This window comes from Primulina eburnea, chromosome 10, assembly GCF_022965805.1.
Source record: "Primulina eburnea isolate SZY01 chromosome 10, ASM2296580v1, whole genome shotgun sequence".
NCBI lineage: Eukaryota > Viridiplantae > Streptophyta > Magnoliopsida > Lamiales > Gesneriaceae > Primulina > Primulina eburnea.
The window spans coordinates 5,434,466-5,452,410 of NC_133110.1; the positions used below are offsets into that span (position 1 = coordinate 5,434,466).

The 17,945-nt window shown below is 35.4% G+C and overlaps 1 protein-coding gene across 2 annotated transcripts; it reads left to right on the forward strand.

The window, feature by feature from the left end:
- The first annotated feature begins 1,326 nt into the window (after positions 1–1,326).
- LOC140842753 (probable RNA-dependent RNA polymerase 5) lies at positions 1,327–17,613 on the forward strand. 2 transcript variants are annotated; one of them, XM_073210876.1, is made up of 19 exons: positions 1,327–1,761; positions 2,601–2,874; positions 2,962–3,100; positions 3,506–3,580; positions 3,697–3,847; positions 4,779–4,989; positions 5,081–5,168; positions 5,268–5,411; positions 8,355–8,387; positions 8,522–8,593; positions 10,005–10,111; positions 10,617–10,765; positions 10,998–11,223; positions 11,649–11,874; positions 13,321–13,463; positions 14,128–14,284; positions 14,422–14,566; positions 16,727–16,869; positions 16,988–17,613. In XM_073210876.1, the coding sequence occupies exons 1-19, from the start codon at positions 1,422–1,424 to the stop codon at positions 17,231–17,233; spliced, it is 3,069 nt and encodes a 1,022-aa protein (XP_073066977.1). In that variant the 5' UTR covers positions 1,327–1,421; the 3' UTR covers positions 17,234–17,613. The 2 variants fall into 2 exon arrangements, with proteins under 2 accessions (XP_073066977.1, XP_073066976.1); XM_073210875.1 differs by having other exon boundaries at positions 1,329–1,761; positions 16,727–16,890.
- Positions 17,614–17,945: the final 332 nt, after the last annotated feature.

Sequence of the window (17,945 nt, forward strand, 5' to 3'; positions counted from 1 at the left end):
TGGGGTTTAGGTGCTTTAATATATTAAATACACTAATTAAATACGTAATTAGGCTTTAGGTCTATTAAGGGGTTTAATTAGGCTCATTAGTCTTAATTAAAATAATAAAAATAATTTTTGTAAAATAAGTTTGTGAATTTAATAGCCGGATTGTCAAGAAGTTCGTATTTTTGTTGAAAAACCAACACCGATAAAATTTACGTCCCGACGTATAAAATCACTTCAAAACCCCTTATTTTCAAAAATAAGAAAAAGCATCACCCTTATTTTAAATAATTAAAAACAATTATTTAATAAAATTTTTTTTTTATTTTTCAGCCATCGGTCTCCGTTCCTCGATCGCAACTCGAATAACCTTTAAAAATATATTTTAATGCAACCATGTAGAAAAATATATTTTAAACACGTAAATATGCACAACATAATTAATTAATGCAATTAAAATATTTAATTAAAATACACGAGAATTTATTAATTGTATGCACGTGGCCTTAAAATTTTCGGGACGTTACAAACAGCGTGCACATGTACGTCCCGGATAATCTTGAACTTTCAACGGCTTGCAACTTTGCAGCGTGTAATATACGCTGCGGAAAGAGAATTTGCTCGCTGCGAAAATCCATTTTTGTTGTAATGAAGACAGAGAAAAAAACAGACAAGAAATTCATCAAGTACATGACATTCGACCACAGAATGATGTGGAGGAAAATGAACAACATTCAATTGAGATATCCCAATCTTAGGACATCTCCACAGTCCTATGAAAAACTTATTTCTTGATAAATTTCTTGTCTGTTTTTCTCTGTCATCACTACAACAAAAATGATTTTTCGCAGCACGCAAATTATTTTTCGCAGCGTATATTGCACGCCGTAAAGTAGCAAGCCGTTGAAAGTTCAAGATTATACGGAGGGTAGATTTTGTCCGATACACTATTTGTTGGCATTTAGCGACGGTTCATAAACCGTCGCTACTTAGCGACGGTATGTGAACATTTGACTGTCGCTAAAATAGCGACGGTTTATGAACCGTCGCCGATTCAATTTCAGCGACAGTTTTTTAAAACCGTTGCTAATTAGCGACGGTCTTGCTATCGATTCCGTCGCTAAAATTTTCCTCCACGTCAGCGCGGACGCGCAGATTGCCTTAGTTTTGCAAAAGTTTTTTTTTTTACATTATTTTTGAAAAAAAAATTTAAATTAAATTATTTTTAAAAAAAACCCTATATTTCCCCGATCCGTACTAATAAAGTAACCTTATGCAACGTGGACTTCACTAGTTCAGCATAAAAGTAGCTCAATTATTTTCCCTCGCTTTTATCTCTTGTTTGTCTTTTTCTTCTGTATCAAAGAAAAGAACTGCTCAGCACTGAGTGAGAACCCACTCAAGTCAAATTCAGAAGAAGGAAGGAGAAACGAAAGATGTCTGCTTCATCTTCAAACTCTCAAGAAGTTCCTCTCCCGGAGTCCGTGGAGACGATCCTACGCGATATTTGCCAGCTGCAGTCCCAACCGCCGATCAAGAACTATGCCCGACGGTTGCTCGCCGAGATTGGCGAGCAAGCTTCCATGGAGATCCTCGCGATGATCTCATCTCAACGTATTTATACTTCTTTCAGTGGTTACATTGCTACTCTCGTCAAGAAGTACTACCCTGCTCAGGCCTCTCTTGTGCTCTCCGGTTCTCAGTCTTCCCCCACCAGTTTCGGCAGTGTGTGGTCACCTTCCTGTACTTCTCCTTTCAGTTCTCCACAGAATCGGAGTATGGAAATTCTCGGTCTTTTTCGTTTCTTTTTCTTTGATTTTGGGGACGATCAATGGCCTTCTGTTTCCAGCTTTGAGGAGTTTGGGATGAAACTTTTTTTAGAAACTGGAATGAGACGCTGGTTTGTTTTATTATTTCATTTTTTTTTTGTGTATTTGGGGCAGAAATTATGCAAAATTTGCCAACTTTTTGATTGAAAGTTGGAAAGGATATAAAATTTACCTTTGGTTGATTATTTATAAATGTTCAAACCCGTGTTATAATATTAATTCAGTGCACAAAATTGTGAAGCATTCTTAATTGCTCGCCACAAGCGACTTCCGATGTTTCATTGCCTACTTCGATGTTTTTTTATCGGATGCTCGATGTGATTTTCATGTCCAGTGTGTTACAGTCTCGACTCTTGATTCATCCTTGGCCTGTATTGGGCATGCAGTGGCTTTATTTATTTAATGGTGCAAGTTCATATCTGCCTCTTGAGTGAGTTACTTTTTGTATACGATTCATAGGTGAAAGCAGAAAGAGGAATTTGATTTCTTATGGAAATGCAATTAGTCGAGGATAAATACATATTTATTCTAAAAAAAATACATCTTTAGCGCAAAATATTCAATTCCATTTTGGCTAGTTATAGATATTATTGTTGAGAATTGATGTAAATGCTCCTAAATTAGTAACATGAACAGTTCTCAATGTTGATCACAAGAATGTCTATCTTAATGATGGTTTTATATGCTAAATTAGGCAGGAAATTACATTTTATTTTTCACCTCCTGTTTCTCTTCAACAAATATCTTTTGTTGCATGGTTTATATGGATGTTTCCTTTGTGGTTAGATGCTGGAAGCCAGTCCCCAGAGTCAAATTTTGTCCAGAACTGTACCACATCAAATTTGCAAAAACCAGGGCGACAAAAAATCCAGGTGTCATTGGGAGATGAAACTCGAGAAAGGGGAAGCCCCAGTATTAGACCACTGTCCCCATTTACCCCTGATGTAAATAATTGTCAACTTAATGGGGCAATGAAACCCATCACAGTTAGTCAGCAGTTGTTGATCCTGAGTAGACTCGAATTCAGGAAATTATTTTTGGTTTTGAGCTACATTGGGAGGTTAGTATTGCTTGTCTCTCTATTAGTACAATGTTTGGGATATTTTTCGGGATCCTCTCTACAAAATTAAGGTGATTTGCTGTGTAGGAAAAATTTGGAAGATGTAATCTCCTTGGATGATACCAGGGACATTTATAGTAAGAAAGATCTACCGATGGCAAGTTTTGAAAGTGAAATCTGGTCTTCCTATGGAAAGAACTGTTGTCATGAATCAGATCGCAGTGAGGTTAGTTATATATCCTAAAATTAGTTTGTTTTATTGAAGTGTGTTCTGAGAACACACCTTGTTGAGCCCCTCATGGTTGAATTTTCCCATCTTATCCTGGTTTTAAGGTTTTAGGATGTATCAAGAGATAACTGTTTCTGCACTTTTACTTTCTGTACTCTGAAACTTGAGCATCAATTTTGGATACAAGATGAATATTTCAGAAAAAAGAGCAATGACAACATCCGGATATGGACAAAAGTTCTTATATATGTCTGAAAGAACCCATTTTCTTTCCCAAATGGAAATAAATAATTATTTAATTTTTATTATGTCCATTTGTTGGGGGTTACAGTTAATTCATCTTGTGGCTCCAGGTTTGCATAAGAACTCCTACCTGAACTTTTTTCATATTTTTTCATGCAGTACTTTGATTGGGATTCTGGGAAAGCCCATATTTATTTTTGTTATATTCACCAAGATGGAAGTTATCATTTCAAGGTCAGTCTCTGCCTACTTGTACTATCATGTGATTGTTTGCATGCTCACATATCAATTTTGGTTTGAGGATGTTGTTCACATGTGTCTAATTGCTGCATATATTTTGTTTATTACAGGGTCCATATTTAAATAGTACGAGAACTCACTTACAAAGGTGTTTGGGAGATGATAGCATATTGACAGTCAAGTTCTTAAAGGATGGCATGAGTGACCTTGGCAATATCTCTGAAGGGGTTCTTGTCGGTCTAAGGCGCTATCGATTTTTTGGTGATCACTCTGATTGCTTTAGTTATTTGAAGTGCTATTGATTTTTTAGTGATCATTATGTTTGCTTTAGTTAGCTGAAATGATATTTATTTTTTGGATGTTGGTGGTTCATTGTATTTGCTGGTATGTCTGGTTAGGAATGAACAAGAGAATTTTCGAAGATATAGCGGAATCGGGTTTAATGTGTTGAGAAGATCAAGTTGTGAGTTTCTTTGTGGATTAGGAATTATAAAGAGTTTGATATGTTATCGATTATAGACTTAGTCAAAGATTGGACATTAATATATTGTTGATATGTCTCGAGTTTTAGGGGCTTGGTGTGCGGATATCTTATCCACTTTTTGTATTACATGTTTTTATATGTATATATAATATGATCTCATTTCTTGTCTAAAAAAATATAGATTTTAGTCATTCTGATTCTTTAGTTAGCTGAAATATTTTGTTTGCTATCCCTTTTTTTCCTTGGAGCGAATCAATGTGATTGCTTTCATTCTCTGAAAATTTCTTTTCTCGGAGGTGTAATCCTCGTTTTTGTCTTTGGGTGATTATTTCAATTGTTATTGTTTAACTTTGAACACATATTCTGTTCGTCAATAAATTATATTTAACAATTAAATTAGTTTAGACCATATTTGATCAACTTTTCTAGCTCAAATTTCATTTGCATCTTACCATCTCAGCGTTGGTCACACTGTCTAGCGGAAATCTCTTTTTTACTTTGTATGATTGATTAATAATACTTCTCTCTGGTTTTTGGGGGCAGTGCGTTGTGAACGACTGCCTTGTTACTATCTTTGAGTCTAAGAACGTTTGATGTTTTATCCATTGGGTTGTTTACAACTATTTACAGTTGCGTGATAGCTTGTCTATTTGAATTTTTTTTGTTAGGAATGTGAATGAATATAATCTCTATAACTACATTGTACAGTTTTCAAAGATGAACGAAAACGACAAAAAAAGGTCCGAACAGAAGAGCAGAACACATATAGTTCTGTGAAGTGCTATTTTGTTCATATTGACTCTGGTGTCCCTGGTAGTGAAGACAACAATTATATTTTGTATGGAAAAAGTGTCACTGAAGCAAGGGGCCTCTTTATGCACATACACATGGTCTCGACCATTGAAAAGTACATGGCAAGGTTGATTTTCGCATGTCTCTTCTCTCAAGTTATTTCTCCTCCAAGATGCATTTGTGAAATCAGTGTTTCTTCCCATGTTTCTGCCCGTTAGGTTTTCCCTTATCCTTTCTAAGACGATAAAGCTTCATATTGATTTTCATGCTGTTAATGTTGAAGAAATTGAAGATATACCTTTCAAGGTTAGTATTTTAATTATTCTCTCAAAGTTTTGTTCTTCTTCTCATCTCAGTTTTGAGGATTGAGGATATTAATTCGATCTCCATGTACCTTCCTTCTAGGATGAGAATGGCAATATTATCTATGATGAAGATGGGAAGCCTATGTTTCATACTGATGGAACAGGATTTATTTCAGAAGATTTAGCAATGAAGTGTCCTAAAGATTTTTCTGCGGCGATGTACATCAAAGACAGTAGTTTTGAGGTCAGAAATTTTTTGTTCTTTAAGTATGAATGTGTAATATACCCGCTCTGACAATTTATTGAATTTTCAGCATGAATATAACTTGTTAAAAAAGAATACATGGATGTGAAGTGGTAACTATTGCTAGTGGCTCACCCAAATTAACCCCACTCAATTTAAATTAATAAAAATGTTGTAGCGTGAGTAAGGATCATTCCCATGAAAAGGTTTGAATATTTTATGCTAAAAATTATATTAAAAACATAAAAAAGTGTGAATGTGTTGTATACCTGCTTTGACAAAATTTATTGGATTTTTGTAAGAACCAGATTTCCCACCATTTAATTAAAGAATTGTAAGGGAAATCTTAACATAAGATTTTTGTATGGTATAAAAATAAGACTTGCATAGTGGAGAATATTTTTTTATGGGATATGTGGAGATACTATTGGGCATGCAATATTGTATTGATATATTGTGTTTAAGCATGCAATTTTCGAATTGGAAGGAAATTCTTGCAAGATTGAATATCATGCAGATTAAAAGGATTAAGGCTTGATTATTGCTTAAGATTTTCGAAATCCTCCTAGATTAATTGCCTAATTATTGAGGTGGATAGATACATGGTTACTTGGAAGAAAATAATCAAAGATGGCTCAAAATCCTCCCCAAGTTAGCATCACTATTTTCGAACCAATCAAGGAGGAAAGAATCAAGGATTTAATCTCACAAACTTGGTAGCTGAATTTCGAAAAAGAGCAAGGAAATTGGAAGTCAAACATTGAGAGATTTGAGGCCTAATTGGGTAAAATTTGAATACCAAGTTGAACACCCTCCCCTCACCTATAAATAGGCCAACCCTCCTAGCCATTCCTTACACCAAAATTTTGAAACCCATAGCTGCAATTTTCGAAAATTCAGCAGATCCCCCTAGCCGAAATACTGCACAAAAACCGTCCAAGGAACCAAGCCGAAGCGCTGCCCGAGTGAGGAGCACGAAGCGATCCACTTTTCAAAGCCAAGCACCTACGTTTTTCGCACCAATATTTATTGTAAGTGGGCTATTTTTTAACTTTAAAATTTCGGATTTGGGTATGCATGTTTTCGATTTTTACAAGAAAATAAATAGTCGAGTGCAATCTTCTTTCTACTCTTTTCTTGTTTTGTCATACGATTTTAAAAGCATTGTGAGGAGTCGACTGTATACGGGAGGGAATCCCAACCACGACGTACCCTTACGCGGTGGGGGACATAACCGCTATACGGCCTCGCCCCCTTAGAGGAGTAAAAATTAGGGACTGACGTCAGTAAACCGTAGAAAGTAGATGAGTCGCAGTGCTGGGTCAATGTTATGCATGTTTATGAAGTATGTATGCAAGTCATGTTTTATTCTCGAAATTTATGCATGTTGTCTTTATTGTGCTCGATTTTCCCCAATTTACTGAGTATTCCCGAAATACTCACCCCCCTTACAACCCTTCCCAGATAAGCCCGAAGAAGAACTCGAGGATGAGGAGTCCGAACATTTCTGGGGATGGTGAACGCTAAAGGAATTTAGTTTGAGTTATTTTATTTCTGTTTACGTTTCCGCATTGAAAACTCTGTCGCCTTAATTATTTCAGTTTTGTAAAGACATTGGTTATTTAATTTGAGATTATGATATATATAAACTGGTTCGGTTTACACTGTGCTACAAGAGGATTGTTGTTTTCAATTGTGTGGTTGTAAAACAACGCCGGTGTCGACTAACCCCGGTCTCGGGACGTGACATTTAAGTGGTATCAGAGCCAGGTTCATAGCCTGGTGGTCTTGAGTTTGAGACTTGGGGAGGCACGAACTCCACTGCCAATGGTGGAGTGTTATGTGAGTAAGTGATCATAGTGTACTATAAGAGATGTGATTGCAAGCTCAAAAAAGGTAGTGACCATGGTCCTTACAGACCCTAAAATAAAGTCCATCAAGAAATGCGAGTTGTTGGTTTCCCCTGACACACGAAACTTCATCTTCGTCTGCGATATAAAGTTAGAGAATTTCACGAGGATGATTTTGCATCCGAAGAAGAAGAGGAAGATCACAATGATGATATTGAGTTTGTGTGCGATGACTAACATGTTGAAAATTTTGAGTAAATTTGTGATTTTCTATTTAATGTGTAATTTCGATGACATTTTAAATTTGATGCTATTGTGTCGGAGTTATAATATGTGATTTATCCTGTTGATACCGTATGATCCTAAGCCCCGCCTAGGCAGCCTAGGAACTAGGTGCTGGTCTGGCACCTGACTAGAGCCTAGTGAATTTTAGAACCTTGGCCCTAGGCTTTCTCGCATTGATTCTACCAACAAAGAGCTCTTCAACAGAGATCGGGTTCTTAAGACGCTTGTGGAACATTTACTTGAGGCACACATTCGCATGAAAACAAGCTATGACAATATGCATCGAGAAGTTCAATTTACTGTTGGGGATTGGGTGCTTGTGAAACTCCAAACGTTTCGCCAAAAGGGCATCGCATCTCGAAGTAATCACACGCTTTCTCCTTGATTTTCTGGACCTTTTCAAATTACAGAGCATATTTGGATGGCTGCCTATAAGCTTTCACTTCTAGATTCCGTCATGATTCATCCATTGTTCCATGTCTTTTCCGTGAAACGATACGATGGTGATGTGGATGATAATTATAATGTATAAGTTACCAATGATGATTATAAAGTATAAAGGTAAGACTCATTAGAATATACTGATGCATATGGGCTTGTTTTGCTCGCTCGTGTAATATTTTGAAAAGCGGATGCTTTATATGTGCTCGGGTATTGTTCTTATGATTATAATCCAGCATAATGTTTAGGGTGGGTTGTCAATGTATGCACTTTAATAACCGGTTTCCTTTTTCAAAACTTTCTTGTAAAGTTTCAGTTATATTATTATGTGGCATATTTTCACAACTCATTGATTTTCTATGTGCAGACACATCTTGTAGATACAAGGAGTAATGATCCGGTAAGTGTATGAGTTCATGCAACTGAAGATTGTACCATTCATTAGCAATGGCGACAAACTTGAAACTCGTAAGCCATTGGCCATTCTACTTAATTTTTTATTGTGATATATTTTCTTTGTTCAACTTATTTCAGCCTTTGCTGATGCAATGTCGATTATTCTACAATGGTTGTGCTGTTAAAGGGACACTTCTTGTTAACAAAAAGGTACAATAATATTGCTGGCGTGCATGCATATCCTTATGTGCAGTCAAATTTATGATGACAATATTCAAATAAAAATATCAATTACTTGGCGAAAGCTGGTCTCCAATCAAATCATTTTACTGAATTTTGTAGTTGTATAAACATTGTGAAGACATGTTCGGGCATTCATTTTGAGATACATATGGTAGGAAATCAGTCCCAACTAATTACAACCGCATCAAAGATATATTGTATGATCTCAGTAGTATTAATCATAGAATGTCACTTTGATTTTCTAATGTCCCCTTCAAGTTGAACGTCGAGATATGAATTGAAGTGTTCAACTTGAAACATGAAAATATCTTCACGAAAATTGTTCATGGTTTCACCATTATGCATCTAAACTAACTGAGACATGGAGTAGTTAGTTGGAGTTCACATGTTTTATCTTCTATTGAGCATCAACTGATAGTCTTTCATGATTGTGCTCGAGGAAATGGGTAAACACTAGTCAATCAAGTTGTAAATGGCAGAACTTTTCCGTATTATCATGAGAGACAGGCATGCAGGCAGCACACATTTTCCATTCTTTTGGATGATAGAAAGGATAGAAAAACCCAGACTGGAATTTCCTGCTCTGATATCTTAGATATTACATTAATTGAAATATATTGAAGAGTTCATACATCACAATGTAGGAGTTACATTGTTTGGTTATATAAATATAATATAGGTAGTAATAGTTTGGGAATAAGCATGGTATGAGATCAATCCTTACCAATGAATCATGTAAAAAATTTATCACGATGCGATAATATCAAATTTAATCACATAATATTTATTTGATTATTTAACACGATTTTTAAGAGAGCAGAAGGAGAATATGTTGCAACCAGAATCAAGTCACACAAAGATTTAACAAAGAAATAAATCAGCACAGCAAATATTATGTAATGTTAAGTTAATTTTATTGATATACGCTGACATATAAAGGAAATACAAAGAAAACTCACTCTTGAAGGGAGATCCTTCTTGCCATAGCAAAGCTAGCAAAACTCTCGTATGTTCTACCTGCACTTTCACCCCTCTTTTATTCCCCCATAACCATGCATATCCGTCTGCACTCTCTATCCCCCATGTGCACCCTGGGCGTACTTTGATACACTCTAAATTCCGGGCCTTCTCTCTTGGGCTTCTGATTCCGGCTCCTTGTTTGGGCTTGAGACTAATTGCATTTTCTGAGTCCTTAACATAGGTCAGTAGTTGGTGTATGAATGAAATTCATTTGATTCAATTTTACTATCTTGTGAAATTCATGACTTAATTTTTTCTGCTAATTCATAACATATTGTTTTTGGTGGCCAGAGCTTTTCGCTTTTTATTTTTGTTTACCATTGTGATTCATTGGTTTCTAAACACCTGCCATCTATAGCTTGAACGTGGAACAATTCATATTAGGCCTTCGATGATTAAGGTTGAGAGAGATTGCACATTTACAAAGGAGGAAACTTTCAACTCATTGGAGATTGTCGATTTTAGGTATCTATAGCTTGAATAATAAATTTTTCTCTTTTAGTTTAGCTTTAATTCTTCTTGTTAAGTATTAATACTACATTAGAATGACTGGTTCCGGTATAATTGTAAGTTTTGAGCACCACTACAGTTTATTGTTTTATCAACATCTAGGTGCATGAATTTATATGTGCTTTTCCTTTTCAACAATCTCATTGTCTTGTATCGGTCAGATTCATATCAACAAAGATGCGCACAAAGTGACCACTGCCTAAGTAATTGTGTGCTACCTCAGTTACCATATCTGATCATCATCATCACCACATAACACAACTATCTTCACATTTGAATTGCTGTTACACTTCTTTCTGATACTGTATTTTCCATGAGCTAGACACAATTTTAGCTAGGAGAAGGATGTGTAACTGTCAGACAACGGTTCTAGATTAGTAAGAATTTAAGTGCTGTAAATGATTCATTTTGTATTTTCCTTTGACTGATATTTACTGATCCTTGGTGTCATAATTTTCAGTCGTAAGCCTGGCAGAACTACTCTATCAAAAAATTTGATTGCTCTGTTAAGCTATGGGAATGTTCCACCAGAATTCTTTCTAAGTTTGCTTATTAATGCACTGGAAGACTCTCGAAATGTGTACACAAATAGGAGTTCAGCTCTGAGAGGTATATTTCAGCTGCTATATTGCCGAGTTTGTCCTATTTGTTAATGTTCTATCATATCCCTTGACTTACTCACTAAATTGTATAATTGAGTTACTGTAATTTCTTCGGCAACTAGTTTGAGTCCATTTCATTTTTTAGCTGATCATAATTTTTCATATTGCAATAAACTGCTGCTTATCTTCAATCATGATTGTAACTGTATTTACTCTTACAAGTTTGTTCGTTCTTGCAGTTGCTTCTCATAATGATGGTCTACAGTACGGTTTTCTGGCACAGAGAATGATTTCATCTGGGATACCCCTCAATGAGCCGTATCTCCAACACTGTTTATGGAATCTAGAGAAGAATGAGAAGTCTAATTTAAAAGCTGGAAAGTTACCAATCAGCGAAACCTTTTATCTAATGGGAACAGCTGATCCAACTGGAATATTAAACTATGATGAAGTTTGTGTTATCCTGTGCGTGTGTACAGAATTTCTGTTATCAAACTTGTTTGTCAAAATTTGTTCCATGGATGCCGCAGTTACTGTAGTGTTTACTAATATATTAATGTATTTCCATCAAAGTTTTATGGCTATGTTTTACTCATGCTGTGGTACATGTTTTCTTTCTTGTTTGGTAACAGATAGCTGTGCCTTGGCAAAAACTATCTTGTACCTTTTTGTGACCTTGTTGTTTGCACTTTTGCAAAGTAGAAGTACTTTAATTCCTTAACCTGTTACCCAGTCAATCAGATGTCCCACCTGTCAGTGCAAGAGTCCTGCATGATGAACAGAACCCCCTTTGCCCCCTGCATATATTTATGTACCAAAGCATAATAAAACTGTAGAAGTGTAGATGTGGCATATTGTATCGCGCTGATAAGTTATAGTTCAACATGCAGCCACCATGGTCAAGTTTCGGGGAAGGTATTAGTTTATCGAAATCCTGGATTGCATTTTGGAGATATTCATGTTATGAAGGCCATATATTTGAGGGAATTGGAAGAGGTTGTCGGTAATGCTAAATATGGTATATTCTTTTCCACTAAAGGCTGGAGGTCAGCTCCTTATGAAATGGCAACCGGTGACTTTGATGGAGACATGTATTGGGTCTCAAGAAATCCTGAGGTTAGTATCTTTGCCATTGATGTCATGCAACTGTTGAAGTTTCCCTGATGGTTCTTCTGGAAACCAATCCCACATTGATCAGTAGGCATTACAATAAATTTCAAGTTAAATGTTAACCAATTTGTAGAAAAATGTTGATAGGCATTGCCTGTGGTTCTGTTATAATCTGGTAACTTCATCGAAAGTTAAAAATCAGACACGAAATGGGGTTATTTCCTGTCTTGCCTTGATAGGATATCTTCGGAATTCAAATGAAAAGACAAGTAAATGGATAATTTTATGTTGTTGAAAAGAGATTGATATGAAGTGGAATTCCCTTAAAATCTGGTATTAGTAGACAGAAAAATAAAAATAATGGTTAGACCTTCAAATCACATGCATTTACTTTTATGTTTGTCTAGGTGCGTGTTTCCATACATAATTTGTGTTTTTTGTTTTGGTGTTCCAAAATCCATTGGCAGTCCTATCAGGCACCTAAAAATCAGTCAAACTAATAGACATTTCACACTTCGAATTTATTTACTATTCATGTCTAATAGTTACGGAACATAAATTTTTTAATATTTAATACATAAATTGTGTGAAAATTTGATATGTCACTTCTATGGTTTCTATCCACGAGTCCATTAATTATTGCAGTAATTTTCTATACTTATATTTAGTGTTCTATTTCCTTGCATCACATCACAAATATATTCTTGGTTCAATAATTTATATATTTCTTACATTTCCTAAAAGCAAACATGAGATTGATATGAGTATTGGTATAATTTGATCCTTATCATAGCAAGTGAACATAGCCATAGGATAAAAAAATTTCAACCAATAGTCAAAATATCAATACAGATCCATCTTAAATGGTCGATAGATTCGTCCTATGAGCACATGACTGTTGTATCATGCTTATTCTTTTCCTTATGGTACTCTTTTGTCCTCACATCCTTATGAGCCTAACTATCTCTCTGTTCTGGACGTCCTTGCTGCTGCTTTGCTGGATACCATCGTCCTAGTCCTTCTTAACTTTGTGAGTATGCCATGTGTCACAGTTTGAAAATGCTAGTCACAGACTTGGGTTATTATAATTCCAGTGATGGAGATTGAGGACGTTTTGGACAGTGTAGATAAGTTCATACCTAATGGTTTTATACTACTGCTACTTTTAGAAAAATTCGATTACAGCTAGCTGAATCCTAAAATCTGATATACTTTTTGTGTTAAATATTGATAAACTAGTGACTGTAATTTGTCATTTTCACATAGCAGCTAATACGTTCTTATGGGATTATAAAATCAACACCCGAAGCTCTATTTAGTTCACATGCTTTTAATTTAATCAAAGTATCTCAGGCTTGTTCAATTCTCTTATTGTGTTGGTGCATCTTATTAACTGTATCTTAGAATTATCAATATGTATCTCACTGCAAGTTGGTATGTCTTGCATTTCAGCTATTGGAGTATTACCAACCAAGTGACCCGTGGTGTCGTGTCTACCCGTCACAAAAGTCAAATAACAGAAACCCGCAACAATTTTCACCAGTGGAGTTAGAATGTGAACTTCTTCGACTTTTCTCAGAAGCTAGAAGACCGAGGTATGCAGTTTTGATCAGCAAATCGAAGAATTTTTTGTGAGCTATATCATGTAATAAATTCCAAGGAAATTGCCTGCGTCTGCTCAAAAAATTGGCTCCTTTCATTTAGAGTGTTTAAAACAAAAGTTTTATTATCTGAACTAGCCAATATTTTAGATATATAGTTGTTTAGTTTGACGAAGGAAATTTTACATTGGAAATTATATCATTTTCTTTTGAGAAATATGCTTCTGTCGTTGGGACAATAGAATTTGCCTTTTTTTTCTTAGTTCAAAACTGTGGATGTCAGGGGCTGAAGCTGACACCAAGTTCCCTTTTGGTTTTGTGTTAAAGATGACCTTGTACTTGTTTATTTCCTAACTCGATCTCTTTTTCTGGGTGATTTTTTTCCTATTTGTTGGTGGACTTCACTCTTTAGAGAGACTTACTGCTTGGACCTGTAGGTATCTGGGGCAGAAGAAATCCTGGGTATTTACTCATACTAACGAAATAACAAGATTTCGGTCTTCATTTCATGCTCTTATTGCGTATTGCCTAGATAGTAAAATAATTAATCCAATGTATTTTTTACACAATGGCCTACGGAACTTGCTGCTTGCGTTCTTTCATTTGTCCAAATCTAAGTTATTTTTCCTGTCATTTTGTTGTAATTTTGCTTTTCTAGCTTCATCATAGCGACAGCAGCTGATAGCTGGCTTTCATTTATGGATCGGCTGCTGACAATACAATGTGCCTCAGAAAAGGATTGCTTGAGGAGAAAGATTATTCAACTGATAGATATATATTATGATGCATTAGATGCACCTAAAAGTGGGAAAAAGGTTGGTTTTTGGAAAATTTCTTTATAAGAATCTGAGATTGCTATGATAATTTATTTACTCACATTCACGTATCAGCGACCCTAAACTTACATTTGGAAAATATCAAGTTACGTGACAGAATCATTTTTGTGAAACAGATCAATTTTCCAAATTATTTGAAAGCAGAGCAGTATCCACATTACATGCAAAGGGGCGCTGACATTACCTACAATTCCTTTTCCATATTGGGTCAAATTTATAATAGAATGGAGAAATCAAAAGATGAGGCTTCCCCAGCAAAAGGTGAAAATCCTTGCGATGGATTTATTTCCATTTAAAACCCATTTGAGACTTACTAGTTACTTCATGTGACCCATGAGGTAAGTGTAGAATCAAAATTGTCTTCTGAAAGGAACACATCTCCGAGTAAGGCTCATAATACCAAATATACACGCAGGTCAATTTCCTTGTATAAATAAACAATGGATACATGTAACTGTTTTGGTAGTGAAACATGTTCAGTTACGCAACTGTTATCCAAGACTTCTTAGGTTCTCCTTGGGTCTCCTGTACCGCTCCTGGAGGCCCATTACCTTGTTGACAAGTACAAGGTTGTAAATGGCGGGAGGCGGCGGCGGGGCGGTCGGTGACCGCCTACCGCCTCGGCCGCCTAGGCAGTGCCCAGGCGGTGCCTAGGCGGTTGAAATTTTTTAAGTAATTTTTTATAGATAATCATGCAATATAATCATTTTTATGTAAAATGTGCAATTAAATAATGTTTAAGCACAAAATATAATATCATCTAGATAATGTTCCAACTCCGGTTGTTTATCTTTTTCTGCCATTAATCTTCAACAATAAATCAATAATAAAATAATAAATTAATAATAGTAAAAAAATTGATTTTTGAAATCACAAAATCTGAAATCTTATAAAAAAAGTATGATAAATAATAAATATGCAATGCTTAACCTAAAATCTAAATATTCTGACTTCCGGCGGCGGCGGCGAGCGGCGGGAAGTGGCAGATTGTGTGTGGACTGTGGTGGTTGAGAGTTGAGAGTTGAGAGATGAAGTGAAAATAAAAAATAAAATAAAGAAAGAGGTGTGTTAGGGTTTTAATATTTAAAATATACCCACCTAGGGTGAGCCGAGGGCTACCCTGTGCGACAAGCTAGTAATCATAATACATATACGCCTAAGCGACGCCATTACTGACAAGTATATACCCCACCTAGGGTGAGCAATATGCAAGCTAGTAATCATATACAATATAAAAGCATCAAAATATATCAATATAATCCATGCATGTAATGTGATGATGCAATTGTATGTATGGAATTGGGGTGTGACTGGTGTTAACAAATGCAAAGACCTTGTTTGATTTTTTTCCACCAAACTTTTTCATCCCCCAAAATGTAGAGACTGTCATTGATTTTTATTCTATTTTCTCAAACATATTTTCCCTCCATTTCATGTATCGCAAAATTATATATATTATTTTATTCGACAATTTATCACTTTCCAAAAATAGATCATCACTTTGGGTTGATATGGTTTTACCTTATATTTTCATTTTGGGCTTAGCTATTTTCTTCTCTACTTGATAAAGATTAGCATCACACTTTGTTAGCTCTACATAATGCGCCTGTGTGTTCTGCATGTCTGAGACTCCTGCAGAACACAGAGACTATCCTGTCATGAGCTGCTTGCTTAGTTGCTCTATTTCTTGTTCCCCATACACTTTTACTATGTTTTCTCGACCAAGATGGTCCTCCCTCTTCTGTCCCATTGCAATATTATTATTACTTCTTTTAAAGAGTAATATGTGCTCATTTGGGGGTTACAAGACAAAAAACTGAGAGCAAAAATCCAAGTTACAAACTTCATATTAATTAAAAACTAATTATGGCTTCAGAAGATCTAGAGTATCCAATGAGGAAGTCCTCAGCAATCTTAGACTTCCTATCCTTGTGTAACTGATTTCCATGGATCAGCAATGACTGCCTCTTGGACTGTATGAGAGAAGGCCACCTCCCACTTCAAAACAAACTACATAATCTTCGAGCACTGGATGCACCAAAACATTTAGTCCTATTATTCCTTGAACACTAGCTGCTGAACTCGGGTTGCTTGAAAATGGTGATGGGATTACTGTAAATATTCTTAGAACGTTTGACTAATAACATCAATAGATTTGAATACTTGTGACGTCCCTTATGTTTGCATTATTGCGCTTCCACCCCTGCCTAGGCTTGTCAGAAATACTGATAAAAAGTTATGGTGTTATCAATATTATGTTTGTATAAAGACTCCTGTATGTAAATGTAGAATTGTCTCACCTCAGGGTGTGTCACTGTAAATTACTCTTATTTAAGTCATGCATATTGTCAATGAAGCTTTAAGAATCTTGATTGATTTTTTTAGCTAAGTGATAACATTGGTGTTTTATATTTTTTACAGATATCTGGAAATTACCATGTTTCGATGTTCAAATACCTGCGGAATATGTCAATATGTGGAGAATCAGGTATGGCGATTATCGCAAGGACATGACAAAAGCCTTGAAATCTTGCAGTGAAGTGAAGAATGATGCTGCAGATGAGGTGATCAGGAAGTACAAGCAGGTTATTTTATTATTGTGTGTTTTTGGTAATTTTTAAAGAAAAGAGAGTTAAATTCTTACTTGAATGGACATTGTAATAAAGAGTTTACGAAATGCAGATGTTATACGATGCTCCTGACATAGAAGAAAGTGAAAAGAATACGGAGCAGATCTATGAGGAAGCAGTTGCTATATATAATGTGACTTACGACCATGCAATAAGTTGCAATGAAGTAGGAAGATGCAGTTTTTGTTGGAGAGTTGCAGGATCAGCTCTATTTGATATTTATGCATGGAAAGCATCAGGATCAAAGGAGAGGCCAATTGTGATTTTGCCATCTGTGCTACGAGAAATCTTACACTAAAGCTACCGATAAAAAAAATGTTAAACTAGCGTCAAGCATGTATATAGTAGTCCTTGAGAATCCCTATTGCCATGTCAAAGCATCGAGCAAGAAAAAAGTGTCTACGTTATGTGCTTGTTTATGGGACTGTCTGCCTGTGGATGGAGAATGGAGAATGGCTCGCTCGTTTGCTTATGAAACAACTATTGTTTTTGTAACAGAAGAAATAAGGTTCTCTTTCGTCCTTCATTTTGTTCTAGGAAAGAGGCTTAGTTGAACTAGTCCCATTATTTCACAATCCCAAAAACAATCAAAATAATTTAGAAATTAAACAAAGCCCAAATGTAACATATTTCTTATTGTAGGACAGCACCACATAATACAAGCTTCAATTATTCTTATATATCAGCACTTGACGTATGTGTTCTATGTTTGTACAATCTATTTTTGTTTATGTGTTATGTGTTTGTACAGTTTGTTTTTTTTAATTAAAAAAAGTGTAAACAATATTTTTTAAAAAATAAAAAATTAAAAACTAAACATTGGCATATGGCTCTTTTGGGAATTTTGAAATTGGGCATAAAAATGAGAAGAACAAAAAAAATAAATAGTAAAATAAAAGGGGAAAAAAAGAAGAAGCAAAGTCCACACATAACGATCACCTTTCATTATCTATATCTATATCTATACTATTATAAATATATGAGTTTGAATTGTGATTTTACTTGTTTAT

Coding starts and splice junctions, on each gene's coding strand:
- LOC140842753 (XM_073210875.1), top strand. CDS start 1,422: ATGTCTGCTTCATCTTCAAACTCTCAAGAAGTTCCTCTCCCGGAGTCC. Junction 1,762..2,600: donor CAGTTCTCCACAGAATCGGA/GTATGGAAATTC, acceptor CTTTGTGGTTAG/ATGCTGGAAGCCAGTCCCCA. Junction 11,875..13,320: donor GGGTCTCAAGAAATCCTGAG/GTTAGTATCTTT, acceptor CTTGCATTTCAG/CTATTGGAGTATTACCAACC.